Source organism: Alosa alosa, chromosome 2 (assembly GCF_017589495.1).
Source record: "Alosa alosa isolate M-15738 ecotype Scorff River chromosome 2, AALO_Geno_1.1, whole genome shotgun sequence".
Classification (NCBI taxonomy): Eukaryota; Metazoa; Chordata; class Actinopteri; order Clupeiformes; family Clupeidae; genus Alosa; species Alosa alosa.
Genome location: NC_063190.1, coordinates 2458920 through 2480888, shown reverse-complemented (window position 1 = coordinate 2480888; position 21969 = coordinate 2458920). Strand labels below are relative to the sequence as shown.

Sequence of the window (21969 nt, the reverse complement as noted above, 5' to 3'; positions counted from 1 at the left end):
CCTACCCTTGGGGCCCTAGTAATCAGTAGGCTACTGGTTTTAGGCCTACCCCCAGTCCGACGCCCCTAGAATGTATTGCCACTTTAAGGTCTCCTTTTGCAATGTACATTGAATGTAGGTCGTTGGTTATAGCTCCCTTTTTAGATGAATGAATTATCTAAATGTAAGAACACAAATTGCATTTCATCAACATATTTTTGGTTTTGTGGTGGGCAAAGATGCTCCTCTTTACGACGTGTTTACTACAGTAGTTACGGTTGCATTTGACGGCATCACCAGTTGCCATCACTACACATTGTCAGTCATAGTTAACCTGGTAGTTATAAGGCGAAGGAGGCGTTATTTCAAGAACAACCATGACATTTTATAACACGTCTCTGATACGAGTGATATTTACAGACGTCGATCTTTTTCGTCAGACGTTCTTTTGCCATATCCAAACTCGTTGGCTGAGTTTTACTCAAACATGGCAACCTTATAATTCTCTTCCGGGGGACCAATCAACAATCGTAAAGTGTGTGTTTGTTTTTAGGAGGAGGTCATTGGACAGTAAGATTGCACGGTCTGTTGTCGGGTCTGTCTGTCGTGCGGGGCAGCACTGAGGGTGTCAGAATTTCTGATACCGGGTAGTATTCTTCTATCCTAACCGCGTGACATATGCGCATCTAAACCAAAATGCTGCGTCTGCTTGTACGGTTAAGGCCATCTGCCAGCTTCTCACGGCACTGTGTCCTCTCAGTCTCGGGGCGCTCTCAGACATCACCGGTAACATTATCGTGCCATCCGAAGGGGCTCCACTCTGGTGGATTATATCGAGCTCGGACTTTATGTCATAGTAATCATGTTTATTATGGGGTCACCAGCAAATCATCACTGTGGGACCAAAGTACCAGTTTCCGACTCAACAAACGATTCTACAGTTTACCCCCACATCAGAAGGTAACATCTATGTCAACGTTAGCCGTGGCTAATGCAACTGGTGGCAACATTTGATAAAGTTTGAGTGATGTTTCGAACAGAGCGTCACGCAACATAGATAAAATGCTCTGTCACATCTTGACAGTGAGGTTTAACCACAAACCACCAATCGAGTGTTAAAAGTACTACCAATGCACTCTGTTACCTTTCCATACAGCGAATCATATAGGCCTCTATATAAACCTCTCATATGCTTATGAATTACACATTTTATGAATTTCTCCTTGAAGTTTGTGATTCTGCTGTGAGTGCAATGCTTACTTAGTGGGACTAAGTTCGGAATGGCACCCAGGCTAATGCTTACTACAAATATTTAGAAATCCTTGTTACTCCTTGGAAGCAATTTTGGTGGCCCATTGCTTTTAACGAAATTTTGCTTTTGTATTTTTATACAAGTCTTGACTTTGACATAGCCATTAGCTTTGTAGCATATTTTTTTTACTTTTCCTCAGGTGGAGCTACCAGCTTTGTCCCCAACTATGCAGATGGGCACCATTGCCCGATGGGAAAAAAAGGAGGGTGATAAAATAAATGAAGGGGACCTGATAGCCGAGGTAGGGATCTGCTTCTCGCAAAGCCTTAATAATTACTTCAATTAACATGTGCTTAGGTGATATTCAAGCCAAGATAATTAACACACAACTCTTTTTTTCTCCATCGATAACATCTGTTATGGTGTTCAGGTGGAAACAGATAAGGCAACGGTTGGATTTGAGATGCTGGAGGAGTGTTATCTGGCCAAAATCCTGGTGCCAGAGGGAACGAGAGATGTGCCCCTTGGGGCGGTCATCTGCATCACTGTGGACAGGTATGCCCATGAATGCTCCCAGTCACCCTCACATATATTACCTATAATACGCCCTGTCTAAACTCAATCTGAAGGCTTTTGACATGGCTTTTACCATTGCCATAATGCCATCTTTGCCCTCAGAAGGAAAAGGAAAAGTCACCAAACTGAGAAAATCACCAGTAGAGAAATTGTTGTATTTATCTGTGATCTTGTGATTCATGACACTTCCAGTGCTGACCACATCCCTGCCTTCAAAGACTTCTCTCTGGACAAGCTATCAGCTGCAGCTCCCCCCTCGGCAGCACCTCCTCCACCTCCTCCTCCCACCTCCTCTGCTCCTCCACAGGCTCCCGGGAGCTCCTACCCGGCCCATATGAAGGTTGGTGTTGGCTCTGTCAGAGTGCCTTGGCTGTTGGAGTTAGAAAGTCATATGCTCAAGATGTTAGAAAGTCATATGCTCAAGATGTTAGAAAGTCATATGCTCAAGATGTTGTATTTCTATGCGTGCACTGCAGTAATGTGTTGTTATGGTTGGGAACATAGCTACTGTAGTGACATTCGAAATGTAGCAAACCATTTTTATTTCTGGAAAACAAACATACTGTAGGTCAGATTTGTACAGTCTAAGTGAGGGAATGAAAAAAAACCCAAACCAAGTTTGGAGTGAATGGTGTCTAACGATAAAGTAACCCTTGACCTCGGCCCTCTCTCTGCAGGTAACCCTTCCAGCCCTCTCTCCCACCATGACCATGGGCACCGTCCAGCGCTGGGAGAAGAAGGTTGGCGAAAAACTGAGTGAGGGAGATTTGCTGGCAGAGATTGAGACAGACAAGGCAACTATTGGTACGTTTTTATGAACTCTCTCTTGATCTTGTTTCCTGTTTGCCCTGCTTGAGAAGTACTTGAAGTACTTATTATGACCGCCGCGCAGCGTTTTTTTTCCGCATTTCTTTTTCGGCGGTCATTCTTATTATGACCGCCGCGCAGCGGTTCTTTTTCGCATTTCTTTTTCGTTTTGATCTGTAGCACCCCCGCTGTACTGGACCCCCCGAAAGGAGGGTAGGGCAGGCACAGTTTTCTGTGAATATCTTGAGAACCGTAGGGCCTAGGATGACCATTTTTTTCCGTATGTTTGCCTCCAGGGGTCATGTTAACCCATTCCATGTGCACACATGTGCATAAACAGAGACACACGCTTTTACATACATTCACAGTAATCATAATGTTATGACACATACTCACACAGTAGACATATGTACGCATGCATGCACATGCACAAACACACATACGCAGGCAAACACACACACACACACACACACACACACACCCACACCCACACACACACACCCACACACATAAACATAAAAACGTGTACACGCACACATGCACACAATTCAAGAATTTCTCAGAATTATGAACAGGCAAGATGGGGGTGGGGTTGTATAAAATTAATTTTACATGTGAAATCTATGAACTAATCATGTTTTGGTACTTGTTGTCTAGCAGATACCAGTGAGAATTGAGTGTGGATAATGCAATTTAGTGAGACAGTTAGAATCATATAGGCCTTTCAGCGTGATTTATTTTTGTGGAAAAAATGTGCTGGACTGGGCGGCGGCCGTATTTTGTACCGCTCTGCGGTACATCTAGTTTTTTTTCTCTGTGACTAGGTTTCGAAGTTCAAGAAGAGGGCTACCTGGCCAAGATTATGATTGCAGAAGGAACTAGGGATGTTCCCCTAGGAACGCCACTCTGCATCATTGTGGAGAATGAAAGTGACATCAAGGCATTTGCGGACTACGTAGAGACAGGAATCGCTGCAGCTCCTCCTCCTCCACCACCGGTAAAGTGTTTAGAATGCAAATATGTCTCGAAGTTGCAGTCTTTATGATTGAATTCTGTAGTTATATATACACCGAACAGCCATAACATTATGACACTGATAGGTGTAGTGAATAACACTGATTATCTCGTTATTATGGCATCTGCCAGTGGATGAGCTATATTAGGCAGAAAGTGAACATTTTGTCCTGAAAGTTGATGTGTTAGAAGTAGGATAAATGGGAAAAATGTAATGATTTGAGCGACATTTACATTCATTCTTATGTCATTTATATTACAAGGGCATTGTTACATTGTCCCCGGAGCAACTCTGGGTTAAGTGCCTTGCTCAAGGGCACAACGGTGGAAGCCGGAAATTGAACCCTGGTTCGGAAATTGAACCTTGGTTCTGCCATCCATGTGGATATTCCTTTGACACGTACCACCTGCCATAGCATTGTTGCAGACCATGTGCACCCAAAACAGTATTCCTTGATGGCAGGATAATGCGCCCTGCCACAAAGCAAAAATGGTTCAGGAACACAACAACTAGTTTTGGTGATGACTTGGCCTCCAAATTCCTCAGATCTCAATCCACTTGAGCATCTGTGGGTGCTGGACAAACAAGTGCGATCCATGGAGGCCCCACCTCATAACTTACAGGACTTAAAGGATCTGCTGCTAACGTCTTGGTGCCAGATACCACAGCACACCTTTAGAGGTCTAGTGGAGGCCATGCCTTGACGGATCAGGGCTGATTTGGCTGCAAAAAAGGGACCACTACAATATTAGGCATGTGTAAATGTATGTAAACATAAACAAAGTCCTTTTAGGCAAGTCCCTCCACTCGGCGGCCATTTGACAACGCTTTTTGGGCACTCGTTGGGTATCCATCTCGGCAGAAATGTTCATGCGCAAGGCTTCATGACGCCAATCTTGCTCCAGCGGCGAGATCACAACACATGATTGGCACGATGTCTTCACAACACACCATATGATTGGCTCAATGTATTCACATCACACCACATGATTGGCTCAATGTATTCACATGTCGATGTTTTGCCGAGGAAGGGGTGGGATATGTGTAGACAACGGCCATATTGGCGTGACAAATTAGCCCCATGCATTTCTATGGAGTATTTTTTGAGTGCTGTGTCTCCACATTAGAAAGTCTCTGACATAAATTATATGTGGTCATAATCTTATGACTGAGCGGTGTAGTTAAATAAAATATAAATAGACAGCGTTTGCTGTGTATTATCTGTGTTATAGTTAGTGTATTATTCTGTTAAGAGTCACTGTATATATATTTTTTGCATTAAATCAAACTGTGGCTAGAGGATTGACTTGATGGCTTGAATACTCCACCAGGCGCCCACTCCTCAGCTCGCCCCACCAGCTCCAGCACCTGCAGCCGCCACCGCTGCTCCCCCTGCCACGCCTCGGACAGGCTGGGTGTTTGCCAGTCCACTGGCCAGGAAACTGGCTCAAGAGAAGGGCATTGACCTGGCACAGGTGTCTGGTGAGTTCTGAAACTGTGAAGCAAGCACATGTGAACCTCTTCTAATGGCCTACCTACAATTTAGCACTGTCATTCACAGGGCTTAAAGTTTTCAGGCACTATGCCTGAATTAAGGCATTGGCTGGGCCGTTTAAGATTTCAAAATAGGCAATATGCCTACAGGCCTATGACATCTTCAAAAATGTCTGATAACTTCAGGCAGACTTTTTTTTTTGTTGCTTTTAGCCTTGTATTCACATCAGCAGTCATCACCAGATGTATGGTTTCTGTTGGGCCTGGTCTGTAAATATCTATTTCAACACAGGTTCAGGCCCAGATGGCAGAGTAACCAGGAAAGACATCGAAAGCTTCGTTCCAGCCAAAGCTGCGCCTGTGAGTCCATTTAACAGTGTTGTGGTCACTGTAAATATGACAGCTATACAAAATGGAAAGAGAGGGAGCACGTCACTGAATATGTTTCTCTGACCACAGCCTCCGCCTGCTGCCACTCCCGTGGTGGCTCCTGCTGCCCCCACTGCTGCCCGCTCTGCCCCAGCTGTGGCGGCCGTGCCCACGGGCACCTTCACCGACATCCCCATCAGCAACATGCGCAAGGTAGGCATCATTTTCTGGACAAAATCTCTATTGTAATGAATTAAGGGACTAATAATAACCAGTTAGTTAGTTAACTAACTAATCTATTCTATAAACTAACTTCTGTCTGTGCTGGTGTTGTTGTGAAGGTTATTGCCCAGAGATTGATGCAGTCTAAGCAGACCATCCCACACTATTACCTGTCGGTGGATGTTAACATGGACCAAATATTGGAACTAAGGAAAGAACTCAATATGGTAAGGGACTTTACCAGGTACTGGGAGTATGGTAGAGAAAATGCATGATTATACTTAATGTGTGTGTGTGTGTGTGTGTGTGTGTGTGATGGTGGTTACTTATTGGAATCCTTCCTTTTTCATTCAGGAGCTGAAACCGGAGAACCTCAAGCTGTCTGTGAATGATTTTATAATCAAGGCTTCGGCTTTGGCCTGTCTGAAGGTGCCTGAGGCTAACTCCTCGTGGATGGACACGGTCATTCGCCAGTGAGTGCCTGTCCTGTCATTGCTGATAGTTGAACATTTTTATGTATTATGTATTTTTATTTTTATGTATTACATTTTGATTCCAAAAAACAGTTTTTAGGAAATGTGGAACATTAATGTAGATCATAAATGTGGATCGCTAATCTCTGGGTTTCCATGTGTCCTTTGCAGGAACCACGTTGTGGACGTCAGCGTGGCAGTAAGCACTCCTAATGGCCTGATTACTCCCATCGTCTTCAATGCCCATATTAAAGGCCTGGCATCCATCAGCAAGGACGTGGCCTCCCTGGCAGCCAAAGCACGTGAGGGAAAACTGCAACCTCATGAATTCCAGGTGAGCATTCTTTTTCTTCATCATGTCGGATAGATGGGTGTCTGTTTCATTAACATAGACATTATTTTGTTCAATGATTAAAGATAAATGAAATAAAGAAATGTGTCTTTTCAGGGCGGCACCTTCACCATCTCCAATCTGGGCATGTTTGGAATCAAAAACTTCTCAGCCATCATCAACCCTCCCCAAGCCTGTATTCTTGCTGTGGGAGGGTCGGAAAAGAGACTACTGCCAGCAGACAACGAGAAAGGGTAAATGAGAAAGTTGTTCACTTGTGCAGAAATGAGTATCTAAACTTTAACCAAATTCTTCGTTTCACTTCCTCACTTTGACTCTGTGATGTTATCATGCTGACTCTCTCAACAACATTTTAAGCTTCCATCATTTTGCACATTATTTCTTTGCCAATATTTACCTTTGTGGGGTCGCTGTGACACAACTGACTGCAGCGCCTATACCACATAAGGGTCCAAATGGCCACGGGGACCTGGGTCATTTCCCAGTCCCACCTCATCTCTCTCTCCCTCCCACTCACTTCATGTCAGTCTCTCACTATCCTATCACAATAAAGGCAAAAATCTATTATGGTTATGGGATTTTGCAAACGCCTTTGTCCAAAACGAGTTATTAAATATTATGTTATTAAAAAATGTACTTACGTATGCCTTGTGGACTCACACTGGCTTGCTTGCGCAGGTTTGATGTAGCCAGCATGATGTCTGTGACGCTGAGCTGTGACCATCGGGTGGTGGATGGGGCAGTGGGTGCCCAGTGGCTGGCAGAGTTCCGTAAATTCCTTGAGAAGCCCGTCACCATGCTCCTGTGAACAGTGGATGCCGGGACTCGCTTCTGGAAAAACACCAAGGACACTTGAGACTTGAAGAGACCTTATAAATATAGGGTTTCACTCTTATTGTTTAGAAAATAACTGTAATGACCTCACTTCACCTCTATTTTCCCTTTTTTGCAAACTGATAGATTCATTTATTGTGTATATTTATTAAGTGTTTATTTTCTCAGAGCCAGAAAATCATCAAACATCAAAACTTACATGTTAGAGTGGAGATCCATTTAATGAATTACGAGAATCAGCTGATGAAACTGGTATAGCTACAGTATATTTTTGTCTCGTTTAACAGAATACTTGTTACAAGAAACTCCAGTCTGTACATTTCCTCAGCAGCTATCATTTTAGGTAGAGGGGTAAGTTTTTGTTACTTTGCACATGCCATGACACTTCCATATTTTGACACATATTATTGTTTAATGGTTACATATAGCATGCATTTGTCCCACTGTTATTCCATTACTACACATGTGGGGCCACAGAGAGCAGTGGGTCTACTCTACTGTAGCTCTTGGCTTATAGGGGCAGCCACAGAAAGAGTCCACATTTGAAATGCAAAATGCGATTGCAATGTCAATGTTGATTAATTTCATACAACATTTTCTACTCCAGTCAGAGCACAAGGTGCCTTGCTCCTTTCTCTGTCAATTGTGATGATTTTTTTTTTTATGTTATTTTATTTTATCTTCATGTTGAAACGCACAACAAGCAGAACATTGTGAACTGCAGTCAAATACACTTAACAATTATAAAATATGTAGGTCAAAGTGTAATGTACATATTTTGAATATGAAATTTAGAGTGAAAGAAATATATAAAGTTGCAAGCTTTGCTTAAGGGAACAAACATAATATTCCAGCTGAGAACTTAATGGGAGGAACATACATGGCAAAGAAATTGTGGTCATATGTATTATTTTTCCAAAAAATACATCGGAAAGTTTATGAGAAATAATAAAAGTGTGGATTATTAACTGCAATACGATTTTTACTGCCATGATTTTTTCCTGTAATATGTTATTGTTTGTAATGTGTATCCAGCACAGTATTCTGTAGGCATTTGTGAAAAGACAACACAGCTCAGTCTCCATTAGTTTGCGACAACATAGCTCAGTCTCCATTATGTATGCGAATTCACTTCCTGATTAACATCAACCAAGTCTGTTCTTTTGTTCTTCATTATAGGCCTACTCTACAATGTTTATTTTATATCAGAGGTTTACCTACTCCGAAAATTAAATGGGAAGAATGGTGAAATGAATGCAATGGAATTTGGTTAACCATTTCAAATTGTTCAAGTTCAAAATGATCAAACTCATATTAATTTGAATTAAGAGTTCTGAATATTTTTTTTTTTAGATTATCAGTAACAATTGTAGCCTACATTTAAACTCTAAAACTACCCCTTATAATAAACCAGTGGCGGCTGGTGGTATTTTTTTCTAGTGAAGCAGTTATGAAATTATGACCCCCCCCGGAAACGAACATTGTGCCTAACACACCTGCCAAAGTTGGTGAGGTTGAATGGATGAGACACATGATGACATTGAACTGTCTGCAGTGGCATAAACAAAAGCTATGTTGTTTGATCAGTCAGAGAGCTCAGAGTAATTTGTTGAGAAATCAAGACCTGTTTACCACCATCTCAAAGTACAGGCCACAAATGGGGTGTAGTAGGCCTAAGACTGGACAAGACAGTAAACAAGATTTATGTATTATTATTATTATTATTATAAGTTTGCATATTTTTGTTAGACATATTGCTTGCAGAGACTAGGCTAATTATGGTCATGCCCCCAAAAACGAGCATCTCCACTTTAGCACTTATTAGTGACTAGGTAAGTTTTTGCAGTGTATTAATGCCAAGTTGTTGATGTCCACAACATCTTGAAACAACAACCTTCCAATATTCTAAGCTACTAATTATGCCCCATAAGCAATGTCAAATTCAGTTGCCTATTAAGAGACACATTCTTGCCACTGGGATATATTAAGAAATTATACCATGACTGCTGCTCTGGCATATGTTTGACCAACCAGTTTGTTTCTGTTAACATCACCATGAAAATGTAAACAAAATGTGATGAAATTTGAACCTACCAAGTAATTTAACATCAACAATGATCAGAATAAAAATACGTTTGTCAAGGAAGGTCTGCTTGTCAAAATCAACGTCTAAATATGTCCTGATGGTGTGCTGACCACAGCTAGGCAGAAATGCAAACATTTTCATTTAATCTCTTATGGCACCTAGTGGCGGTAGTACTTCATTACAGGAAGTGACGAAAGAAGCGGAAAAGTGCTACACAAAAACTACGCGGCAAAACTTCTGACTATTTAAATATTATAAGAACAAAGTGGGTTGTTTTCCAGATCCTACAACCAGACGCTGTAGGGGACTTTGTGGTAACGCAAAGGAAATTGGGCTGTCACTTCTGTAATTCGCGATTTCAGGAACTTCAGGGGGTAGGAACTTCTAATTACTGTTAAAGGTACGTAAACTGCATTCTGTTGCAAACAATCTTCGACATCGTACTGGGCTAACTAGCTATTACTACTACATTAACGTTAGCGTTGTTAGCAATTTAGATAAATAGCTGTTGGTCTGAAAAATTCATCCGACTAACATCAGTCAACAATTTAACGATTACGACGTGACTATCATAACTTACATTGAAAGATGTATGTAACTTAACTCTCATTTCAGTTTAGTCACGCCTCTAAATCTGGATCTACTACCCAGTTCAAGTTCATGGGTGATTTTGTTGTCTTACAACGGAATTAAATTGTAATGTAATTTAAAAACTAACGTCAAAGTATTTGTTTTCTTAGATATGGTTTTACTATTTCACGAAATATTCCGAAACTCAGACTAGACCCCTTGAAAGTTGCTCACCACATTGATTGAACCGGTGTAGTTGCACACATTTGTCCATTCAAAGTCTCAGTCTGGTCTGTTCTTTGTAAAGTAACGTAGGGCCATTTCTGTTTGAGAGTTGAGGATAACCCATCTTATGTTACTACTTACCTTTCAGATCATGGCAGTGCCCTTCGTCCAAGACTGGGATGTAGTGCAGGATCTTGGAGAGGGGGCATATGGAGTGTATGCATCATCAAATCCATATTCTTCCATTCACACAGTCTTTATGAGCACCTTATGAACAGCATAGCTAATAACATTACATCTTTTTATCTTCTATCTTCAGGGTGCGACTACTAATGAACAGAAAGACTGATGAGGCAGTAGCTGTGAAAGTCCTTGACACCCAAACTAACTCTGACTGCCTTGAAGTTGTCAAGAAGGAAGTTTGCATCCACAAGCTGTTGACACATATCAACATAGTGCGTTTCTTTGGACACAGAAACGAGTCTAATTTACAGTACATATTTCTAGAGTATTGCAGTGGAGGTGCACTCTTTGATCGTATCGGTAAGTACATATTGTTGTACTGCTTGTGAATGCAAATCTGTTTCCCTGAGACCTGATGCCTTTCCATCTGATGTCTGATACCTCACTCTAACATTTGATGATGTCCTAATATGTACACTGTACTTCTGTGATAAATATGGCACCAAGTGGGGCATTCCGATTTTTCTTAAAAGATTTCCCAAACATGCATCTCATCCGTGTGGCACTTCTTGTTACCCATAGAGCCAGACATCGGAATGCCAGAGAAAGATGCCCATCGTTTTTTCCAGGAGTTAATTGCAGGAGTGGTGAGTGCCATCACAAATAACTGCAATTTTACGGAGTTGAGACATTTTTTCTTCTCTGTTTATCTACATATATTATTCACTGTTTATTTTTGTTGTTAAAGGAATACCTCCATGGACTAGGAATTACACATCGTGATATCAAACCAGAAAACTTATTGCTAGATGATAAAGGTGAACTATGTTAATGTATATATCTATGTTTTGATTTAATCTACTTGTGACTTTGTAAATAACAATACAAAATATCAATTTCTAATCACTTTTTACTTTTCAGATACTTTAAAGATTGCAGACTTTGGGCTAGCAACAGTCTTCCGTCATCGAGGCCGAGAGAGGTTGCTTGGGCGGGCTTGTGGCAGTCTGCCCTACATAGCACCAGAGGTCATGTCACGGTCACAGTTCAGAGCCCAGCCTGCAGACACATGGTCTTGTGGCATTGTACTCACTACTATGTTAACAGGAGGCGAGTTTACTGGTTTTATCATTGACGGCATCTTGCACTTGCGGAACTGAAGCTAATTAAACTCTATACCACTTACTTATTTTGGAGGCTATCTTTTTTCAGAGTTGCCATGGGATCAGCCAAGTGATAACTGTCAGGAGTATGCAGACTGGCTTCAGACGAAGACCTATCTCAACCCATGGAAGAAAATTGATGCCATGCCCCTTTGTAAGATGGTTTTTAAGTGGTAATCTGTATAGTTTGTGTGTGATGGCATACAGTCAGTAGGATAGTATTACAAAGTAGTACTTGATATTCTTGCAGTACCCTGGATGCACAATACTCAACATTGTTGTATTGCCTTGGGGAGGCTTACTTGCTAGTAATAACTGAATGTCCATTTGCTATTAAACTTATGGATTGGCTGCCTCAGTAGTGTAATGTAATTTTATTTCACTAAATGAATAGAATGGATATTATAATAGATATGGCTGAACATTTTCCAGTATTGGTTCAATTGCTCTTTTTTAAATAATTGTCACAGATTGGTGTCTATCAGTGAGATTGTTTATTCTATGCATTATTTATTGAGTTCTTGTTTCCCTATGGACTCAGGCCTCCTCACTAAAATCCTGCTTCATGACCCTAAAAAGAGAATTGCAATTGCTGAAGTCAAGAAACACCCCTGGATTTGTAAGAAATTCCGATCAGGTAACAATGTTAGCAATGCTTACATTTTTCCCCACTTTGTCTGTGAAATATGAAAATGTTTTCTTATGCTACTGTAGATAAAAGAGTTTTCAGACCCATTGTAATAATATATAAAGAACAAGCATCACATTTCCCAACATCTTGGTGCTTTGTTTCTGTTTTCTGTGTTTTATACTATTATTTATGCTTAGAATTATGTTATTAATTTCATAGAGTAAAGTCAGTGGGTTTTGTTTTGGATATTAAAAACTATATATTACACTTTGCACATTACAACATAACATATATTGGTGATCTTAAGATGGGTGGTCTCGCCTCCAAGGCCAAATAATAAAGCTTTTTCTCTTTTTGTTTGTTTGTTTGTTTATTTATTTATTTATTTATTTATTTATTTATTTTTTAGGAATCAATCAGTCACCCAACAAAATACTGGCTTCTGGACGCCATCTTGGACGGACGAACAGGTCAGACTGCCAACGATGTCTGTAGTAAGCATTATACTTTATTTGAGAACATAATCAGATTGCCTAAATCCATCTCTCCCCCCCCACCCCCACCCCCGGTGTGTGTGCTCTGTTGTTCTCCTCTTCCTGTCTCAGTGATGACCGAACTCAGATCTCCAGCTCACAGCCGGAGCCCCAGGATCTCTGGGAGCTCACTGGCCCTGTTAGCTACACTGATGGGACCATGGTCAGTTTCTCCCAGCCAGTCTGCCCAGACCACATGCTGCTCGGAAGTCAACTGCTTGGGACACCTGGAGCGAGCCAGGTAGCTTTTATGCCACCATCAGTATACTAGTTTTGTAATGTGTTATGTGTTAAGTGTAAAGCGCTCTGGCTTTTAAGACCTTCTTTTATTATTAAATTATATATTCCTTCATAATAAGGGAAAAAAAAACATGTTTTTTCGTTATTATATATAATTATTTAATTGATTGTGTATACAGTAATTCATGAATTGTGTATAAATAAGATGCAAAAGGAGAGTATGATGATTTGTTTCTTTCTGTTGTGCCCGTGTCAGAATCCCTGGCAGCGGCTGATTCGGAGGATGACCAGGATCACTACTGCACTGTCGGCTGAGGAGGCGAGCAAGGACCTCAAAGCTGTCTGTATATCACTGGGACACACATGGAAACAGACATGCACCAATCAGGTACAAAGGCTTTTCCTACCACCAGTATCCATTTGACCACTGATGTGGCATACGAAAGGGTAGATGTTTGTAGTTGCAGTTTATGTAATAAGGGCTCCAGGGCTTAGTGAATGAGGTAGGAATGGGATACGGAATACAGATGAGAGTGGCACGTTTTTTATTATTATTATTACTTTACATTTTTTAACCACATGAGCACAGCCGTTGAACTTAAATTGATCCTAATGTTCCATCCCCTGATGACCCTTTTTGTCACTTGCTTCGTAGGTGACCGTCAGCACAAATGATCGTCGTAACAACAAGCTAATCTACAAGGTTTATTTCCTGGATGTGGATGAAGGAACCCTAGTCGATTTCAGACTTTCAAGGGTAACGTGAACCAGCCTAAGAAAATGACTACTAAGATTGTCTATTGTAAGGGTGCACTTTCCTCTTACAGATGTTGCCTAAACTACTGATTCCTTCTTTCAGGGTGATGGATTAGAGTTCAAGAGATACTTTGTGAAGATCAAAGAGAAGTTTTGCCACATCCAGAAGCAGAAGGCCTCTGTTTGCTGATGAAGGATGAGTCTGTTGGAGGCTGTTTGCGGTTTCATTTTGTATCATGACGACCAAAACCCAGCACACATTCAGTCAATTATGTCAAATACAAAAAACATGTTTGCAGTGTTAATAGTTTATTACTTACATTAGTTACACCCAGAAGACCATGTGAAATAAAAGCTCAAGACAAAATATTGGTGAGTTGAAAATGTTCTTTTTGAAAGAGTTATTTTTTCCCATACTGTATCAAGACATTTGGTATTGTATTTAATATGTAAACTTTTTATATGTTTTTGTCTGTGTTCTTATTTGTCCTCTTTGTGTGTGTGGCCTACACTTCGAGTTTGTCTGGTTGTGGAGTTGCAGGCTAATAAACTTAATCCAAACATAGCATGATGTGTTAGGGTTGTGTAATAATAATTTCCATGTCATCCAACTAATGTGTTATGTGAGAGTGTATGACTCCCAGTAATCATAGTAGCTTCTGTCAATCTAGTGCCCCATCCTATGGGCTCAACGTTTTGGACAGCATGAACTCGATAACGATAGGTTATGTAGTTGAGGGCTTGTAAAATTAGTTGGCTCTTAAGTGGATAAAAAACTAATAACTAAAATTTGACAGATATGGAACTTGCAGCCGTAACTGTTTTATGTAGATGAAAGGCCTTGTAATGTTGGTCTTGCGGCTTCCATGACTGGTCCTGAAAGAGAAAATGTCCTTGCAATGAGTAATACGTCTTCAAGCTCATTGTTGTCACACTCAACAAATCAACAAAATGGATTATTATGCAAAATTAAGATTTTGATTATTTGGCATAAGTCTTATACTGGATGATTGTGCCACCTGGAATATGTTCTCGGTTGATATCTTCTGCCCTCCCCGAGATCTCATCCTCAGGGAAGTTTATGTTCTCCCTAGACAAGCTGTTCCTACTTATTGGGTAAAAACACAAATGAGGACCTTAACCTTGATTTTGATTCCAGAAGAGGTATTCTTTTCATAATATGCATGAACTGTAAGATACAAAAAACAACCTTTAACTTTTGTACTTACATGCCAAACAGCAACTCATGCAGGCCTAGAGAATTAGAAAGAGATGGGTTTGGTCAGAATGATCATAGTCAGCATTAATGTGTGTCTATCAGAAATGACAGTAAAACAGCTTTTTTCCCATTGTAAGGGGAATGCACACTCACGTGGGTTGTTGTTGCGATTCCTCATAATATATATGAAGAGCAGCACTATGACCACTACAGCTATGATCATGCCCCCGAGGCCTGCACCAATCACAGCAGAGTACGCCGTGAAGCGTGGGTCAGCTGCAAACACATTCATATAATGACATTTTGCCAACAGTCTCTGTCTATGTACTTTAAAAAACGATTACATCAAAATATGACATGTTTTTTTGTTGGACATCTTTTTATTTATTTTTTTTGTCGTACAACCTTAGGATGGCAACCTTAGTAGGCTACTAACCTGGGCTCTTTGCATCTGATGGATGTCCTATGGTGCGATGATTGACAGCCATGAGTCGGACTGCATAGAGGCCAGTTGGGTCAAAACCACTCATCTTGTAGGTCTGAGTGCTGGGGTCCAGGTTCACTGCCACTTCTTGCCACGGAGGATCAGCGTCTCGTTTCCCTGCAGACTGTGGTAGCCGACGGCGCTCGATAATGAAACCAGTGATGTCTCCCTGAGTCTTTAGAAACCACTCCATGTCCACCTCTGTCCGCTGACGGCTACTGTAGACAAGCTTACTGATAGTCACGTTGGGTGGCATTGGATATCCTAAGTAAAACACAGGATAGATTAAGCAACCTATTTATAAGATTGAAAAAAAGACAAAAAGTGAAGAAAAACTAAAACAACATCAATGGGACTCTTGGTAAAATAAAGAATAAATAATAAAAAAAAATCCTTCTCAATGTATCATCTACATTTTAGTAATGGACTAAGTGCAGGGAAATACATGAAAGTCCACCTAATCCTTACTCTTGACCAGCAGGTGAATGGGAATCTCTGTTCCCCCCACTGCGTTGGTAGCTGAGCACCAGTACTGTCCACTGTCTCTCAGGCCGTCTGTCTCCCTCACCGTGAGGTTGGACCAGGCCGCTGCACGCTGCAGGACGTACTTGGAGGGGGTTTCTATGACGTGCTGCTTCAGGTTGTTGTACCAGGTGATCTCGGTGGCTGGATAGTTTGCCTTCAGTATGCAGGTGAGCTGCACGTCACTCCCCTCATACACAGAGACCATGCTGCGCTGGGTCACCAGCACTGGAGCCTCTGGAAGATATTAAAAAATATGTCTGCTATATATTCAAAAATTTTAAAAGCTAAATTGAAAAGGATTTTATAGAATGGAATACATAATTGAAACGAATGGATCATGATGTTGTAATTTACAAAGCCTATGTCATACATACAGTATACTGAGGAAATGCCATCTCAATATTGCTGCGTAGCAGTATTTCATATGGTTTATTGCTAAAGATATTTTTCTGCTGCAGGGCTTACCTAGCTTCAGGACACACTGCTTCCTCTCTGAGAACAGTGGATGCTGAGCGTGACACACAAAGGACTTGCCACTGTAGGTGGCACTGGAGTGCAGCACTAGAATATTGGAGTTCTCCTCAGATTTGCCCTGGGCTTCTCCCATGCTGGAGGCCCACCATAGCAACGCTCTGGGAAACCCCCCCTCCCAGGAGCATGAGAACATCAGGTACTCATTGTTGCGGGTGGCGTAGGCGTAACACTGGGGTTCCCCTGGAGGATGCCCTTAGAACCACAAGAAAATGTAGGATGTTACAGTCAAAATTTTTTTAATTTTTTTTTTAAGAAACCTTTTATTCTTTGATTATTGTACTTTGATTATTGTATGTGCATGTTAAATGTCATGCTATTACCATGATTATCAGTAGAGCTGCTAGTATATCAGCATATCACCCACAGCCTGTAACACGATCTAATCTCTAATCTCTAAAGTAAATGCATGTAAGTAAAACTCACGACTCACATGTCCTGGTGCTGCAGCTTGTTGATACATTCAGGGCAACATGTGACCCATGACACACAAACACAGAGTTGTTTGCAGTGGCCGGCCCTCTCTGGATGAAGCTGACATTGGCATAACCCTGTCTGGACATGCCTTGCAGGAATGGACTCCAGCGCAGCAAGGCGTGAGGGGACCCCCCTTCCCATGAACACCAGAGGGTCAAATCTGTGTAGTTGTTGGTTGGAAGGATGGTGCACAATGGAGTTCCATCTGGGGGATCTGTAAGAATGGCAAAAGTGTGTGTGTTACGTAAATGGGTGCTTGGTGTTTTTTTTTGTTGCTATTTTACAAGTTAGCTATTCCAACTTTGCTGCAAATAAAGGTGCTTCACATTTCCCACTCAAGGGCTGACAATACCATCCTTCGACCCATAGATAAGAAATCTATTTTATGGAACTGTAGATCATGGACATTTATAAGAATGTCATGGGGGCAGGGGGCACCATGTTGGAGCTTTCAAGACTCCTAAAAACAGGAGGCAGAGCTGCACAAGGCACTGTTAAGGGGAAGGGCAAAATGTTCTTTTTTTGTCAGCTGAACTGACATGAGACTCAGAGGTGGTTTCATGGGTTATGAAACAGCAGCCTGGGAGCTGAATTCCTCTGCAAGTATTAAACAAACTATAATTTCACAGCCCAGTTCCTGTTCTCATAATAGAACAAATTAGAACAAACCTACACACTGGCCCTATGGGACGTGAGGTCATGAAGGTGGGCATACCCTACCCTTTTTCGCTTAGGTCAGCCCTGGTTTTCTGAAGATAAAAATATAGTTTTAAATAGAAATACATCATTCTAAATATGCATGTAACTACAGAACTCATCAACCATGTATTAATAATGTCTATCTGACATTTGAGAGTTTTTTACACCAAATAATATGTTATACAGTATGTCTTGCAATCATGCTTTCCTCAAAAGAGCTCTTGGACCTTGTTAATTATCAACTGCATAACCAAAGCCCATAGAGACTAGAGACTCACAGTAAACAGTGAGAGTGATGCTTTTCTTGGAGCGAGTGTTGAGGTTTGTGTTCTGAGCCAGGCAGGTGTAGTGGCCTGAGCTGGTCCTGGGGATGTTGCGGACGGTCAGCATTTGTCCCGCGTGAACCTGGGAGTTGTTGTAGAACCAGACATACTGACTAGGAGGGTTGGAGGACGCTTGACACACGAGGGAGACCGTTTCCTTCTCCAAGGCAGAGTAGCCCTGTTCTGTGACGGAGCGTGGGGTGACCTCGATGTGAGGCACATCTGGCCCAACTGTAGAATGAAAAACATTCAACTGTCTCTCCCTCTGATTTTCACACAGACAATATAACACATGTATACAGCAGAGCCCATAGGGTGATGGTAGGGTTAGAATAGCACAATAGCACAAAGTCACTTGCAAAAGGTAAATGAATGTTATAGTTGCTATGGTCACTTACAGACAACATTAAGTGATATGCGTTTACTTTGTTCTTGGCTGACCTCGTTTCCCACAATGCACCTGTGCCAACCTGCATGGTTACGTGTAACCATGGTAACATTGACCAGGTTGTTGTTGGTGCCCTGTGCCAGGATACTGGTTGTGCCCTCTTTACTTTCCTGCTCCCAGAGGTAGCTAAAGGGTTCAGTGCCATTTTCTAGGTCGCAGCGCATCCATATGGATGAGCCCTCGGCTGGAGAGGAATGGCTCAGGACGATGGATGGTTTTGTCACAGGCACCGCTTCAGGCACTTTCTCCTCAGAGGGATTCCCCAGGGTGAGATGATTAACCGCTCTGATTCTGACGGCGTAGAGTCTAGTCGGGTCGAGGCCTCTCATCTCGTAGCTTCGAGTGCCAGGTGCCAGTTTGGATGCCACCTCTTGCCAGGGAGGCTCAGTTTTTGTTTTCCCGCTGGATAGAGGGAGCTGGCGGCGCTCAATGATGAACTCAGTAATTTCACCCTGAGCTGTTGTGTCCCAATTCAGATTGGCTTCTGTCCGCCCATGGCCACTGAAGATGATTTTGCTGATGGTCACATTGGGAGGCACTGGATGTCCTAAGATCAAATATAACAGGTGTTAGTTTTGGATACTGAATTCAATATAAGCTCATGCATTGGAATCCATGTTAGCATGAAACATCTTTCTATGAGTAGCCTGATTGATTGACATGAGAGAAGTATTTTATTTATGACAGAGGTTAATCAACAATTTTAAGAGTGTAAAACCTGCAAATAACATTCAAAGCACACTTAAATACATCTTACTGTATGTATGGACAAATGTAAAAAATTAAATATTAACATTCTTACTGTTCACCAGCAGGTGAATGGGAATCTCTGTTTCCCCCACTGCGTTGGTTGCTGAGCACCAGTACTGCCCGCTGTCGGTCTGGCTATCAGTCGCTTTCACGGTGAGATTGGTCCAGCCTCTTGCGTGCTTCAGAACATACTTGGAGGGTGACTCTATTACATGTTGTTTCAGGTGGTTGTACCAGGTGATGTTTGAGGGAAAATAGTTGTCCCTTGCTGTGCAGGTGATTTCAACATCGCCCCCCTCGTAGACAGAGACTGTGCTGCGCTGTGTCTCAAGGACTGGAGCATCTAAGGGAAGAGGAGATTTTAACATTGGAACATATTGTCACCAGAGAAGTCATACAAACAATATGATGGACAGTGGTCTTTCAGATTCATTTCAATTTGTTTAATTACCCATTCATTATTTACTTTTTTATGCTTTTTCACAATTTCACCAGTTGAGATGAAATCATTTTAGACCCACAATTTAGTTTTTTCTTCATTCTTGTTGATTTATCTTACGGTGCGCACACACGCACACACACACACACACACACACACACACACACACACACACACACACACACACACATGTCAAAGTTACTGTAACAGCCCCTGACTACAGCCATTCTTACCTAGTTTCAAAACACACGATTTCCGCTGGGCAAGTAATGGGTGTTTAGCATGACACACAAAGGACTGGCCACTGAGGGCAGCACTAGGGGGCAGCACTAGAGTATTGCTGCTCTCCTCGGATTTCCCTAGAGTGTCTCCACTACTGGACAGCCACCAGAGCAATGCTCTAGGCAAACCTCCCTCCCAGGAACAGGTTAATACCAGCTTCTCATTGTTTTGCGTAGCCATGGCAGAACATTGAGCTTCACCAGGTGGATACCCTAAAAGTCAAAAGTATAATATGACGGTCAAATATTTTTTCAGTGGGTTAACTGAATACATCTAATATGTGTGATATTTTAAGGTCAACATCTCATTTTCAGTGACATCACTTCATATTTCGGAGTAATTTAAGAATATTGTCTAAAGAGTAAACTGATCCCTCACATGTGCTGATTCTGCAGCTTCTGGATGTCTTCAGGGCAACATGGGAGCCATGACACTCAAACACAGAGTTGTTTGCAGTGCCTGGCCCTCTCTGGGTGAGAGTGGCATTAGCGTAGCCCTGCCCATTTGCCCCTGGCAGGAACGGGCTCCAGTGTAGAGAGGTGTGGGGGTATCCCCCTTCCCATGAACACCAGAGGGTCAGATCTGTGTAGTTGTTGGTAGGACGAACTGTACAGGATGGAGATCCATCAGGGGGATCTGTGGGAACAATAACCCTACGTTATATGTGTAATTGTGTGTCAATTTTCTTTATTTTCCGAAGAGAAATTAGCAAAAAAGTTTTTTAGACGAACTATAAAACACATCATTTTTATTTTGGCCCCTACTATCTTTTCTTTGTAGACTTGGTTCATTTCAATAGGCTTGTCTAGGCAGTAGATTCTTACCTATTTTTAGAGCACAGTCTTTCCTCTCTGAAAATAATGGGTGTTGAGCATGGCATGTGAGGGACCTGCTGCTGTAGGTGACACTGGAGGGCAGCACTAGAGTATTGGTGCTCTCCGCCGATGCTCCCAGCTGTTCTCCAGCACCAGAGGACCACCAGAGAAGCGCTGTGGGAAAGCCTCCCTCCCACCAACAAGATAAGATCAGGTGCTCATTGTTGAGAGTAGCATTAGCATAACATTGGGGATCTCCTTGTGGATGCCCTGAGAATCAAAGGTAGTGTCAGAATTGTCACAGTCAAGGCCTAGTAGTTAAGTAACAAGATAAACCTTTCTCTAAGGTAAAACATCATGTTGCCTTTATGGTCAGATTCTAAATTTGATTTAACAGTGCAAGTTGCAACTTGCAACAGACATTGTAGAATACATGAAACATTAAGTGACATGAATTAACTTCCTAAACAACATGCTAACACATCTTCAGAATAGCAATGTCAACTTGTAAATATGTTCAAACTTCAAACTCTTCCTGTGCATGAAAAAGGAATTTTCCATCAGTCACACTGTTTACAAGTCCTGCTTGTTCCATGTTTTTACCTCTGTTGCCCAATTGCACCTTAATACTTGATGTAAACATTACTGTTCTTGCTAACTCCTGCCATGCCATTCCAAGTTATTGTAAGGGTCCAATATATTTCTGCTCTCCATTAGTAAAGCTAATTACTCACATGTCCTGGTGCTGCAGCTCCTGGATGTCTTCAGGGCAACATGGGAGCCATGACACTCAAACACAGAGTTGTTTGCAGTGCCTGGCCCTCTCTGGGTGAGAGTGGCATTAGCGTAGCCCTGCCCATTTGCCCCTGGCAGGAACGGGCTCCAGTGTAGAGAGGCGTGAGGGTATCCCCCTTCCCATGAACACCAGAGGGTCAGATCTGTGTAGTTGTTGGTAGGAATAATAGTGCATGATGGAATTCCGCCTGGGGGATCTGTGGGAATAACACCACCCCAATATTATATGGCTAATTGTCTGTCTGTTGTTCCCTATGGGCATTTCTAGACAGTAAGTGACCAGGTTGCAGAACTAAACAAGTAGGCAAGACAGCATTGTTCCTGCTCCTGGCTTTCTTGGTTGCCCATCAATCACGTCATTGTAATGCTATAAAGACCACTAACTGCACTTTGTTCACTGCAGTGTGTGGGTGTGTGTGTTT

At 41.9% G+C, this 21969-nt stretch overlaps 3 protein-coding genes across 3 annotated transcripts in view; 2 read left to right on the top strand and 1 right to left on the bottom strand.

Annotated features, from left to right (window-relative positions):
- The first annotated feature begins 354 nt into the window (after nt 1-354).
- LOC125311507 (dihydrolipoyllysine-residue acetyltransferase component of pyruvate dehydrogenase complex, mitochondrial-like) lies at nt 355-8347 on the top strand. Its single transcript, XM_048269641.1, has 14 exons — nt 355-939; nt 1431-1532; nt 1662-1786; nt 2000-2147; nt 2485-2611; nt 3439-3611; nt 4961-5111; nt 5416-5483; nt 5583-5705; nt 5834-5941; nt 6069-6187; nt 6359-6521; nt 6636-6772; nt 7218-8347. The coding sequence occupies exons 1-14, from the start codon at nt 676-678 to the stop codon at nt 7345-7347; spliced, it is 1938 nt and encodes a 645-aa protein (XP_048125598.1). The 5' UTR covers nt 355-675; the 3' UTR covers nt 7348-8347.
- A 1306-nt stretch (nt 8348-9653) lies between these two features.
- Nucleotides 9654-14325, top strand: chek1 (checkpoint kinase 1). The gene is made up of 13 exons (XM_048269771.1): nt 9654-9859; nt 10403-10470; nt 10574-10797; nt 11020-11084; nt 11186-11255; nt 11359-11547; nt 11650-11754; nt 12142-12237; nt 12641-12701; nt 12837-13005; nt 13261-13392; nt 13660-13761; nt 13864-14325. The coding sequence occupies exons 2-13, from the start codon at nt 10406-10408 to the stop codon at nt 13948-13950; spliced, it is 1365 nt and encodes a 454-aa protein (XP_048125728.1). The 5' UTR covers nt 9654-9859; nt 10403-10405; the 3' UTR covers nt 13951-14325.
- LOC125291358 (hemicentin-2-like) overlaps nt 14283-21969 on the bottom strand; it is a 12599-nt gene continuing 4912 nt past the window's right edge. The window contains exons 8-22 of the mRNA XM_048238079.1: nt 21487-21744; nt 20762-21022; nt 20316-20573; nt 19889-20149; nt 19269-19559; nt 18417-19013; nt 17974-18249; nt 16953-17210; nt 16454-16714; nt 15932-16222; nt 15416-15727; nt 15133-15255; nt 14990-15014; nt 14780-14868; nt 14283-14636 (exon numbers count right to left, since the gene is read on the bottom strand). Coding sequence (XP_048094036.1) covers nt 14584-14636; nt 14780-14868; nt 14990-15014; nt 15133-15255; nt 15416-15727; nt 15932-16222; nt 16454-16714; nt 16953-17210; nt 17974-18249; nt 18417-19013; nt 19269-19559; nt 19889-20149; nt 20316-20573; nt 20762-21022; nt 21487-21744 — 3614 coding nt within the window. The 3' untranslated portion in view covers nt 14283-14583. The remainder of the gene's footprint in view (nt 14637-14779; nt 14869-14989; nt 15015-15132; nt 15256-15415; nt 15728-15931; nt 16223-16453; nt 16715-16952; nt 17211-17973; nt 18250-18416; nt 19014-19268; nt 19560-19888; nt 20150-20315; nt 20574-20761; nt 21023-21486; nt 21745-21969) is intronic.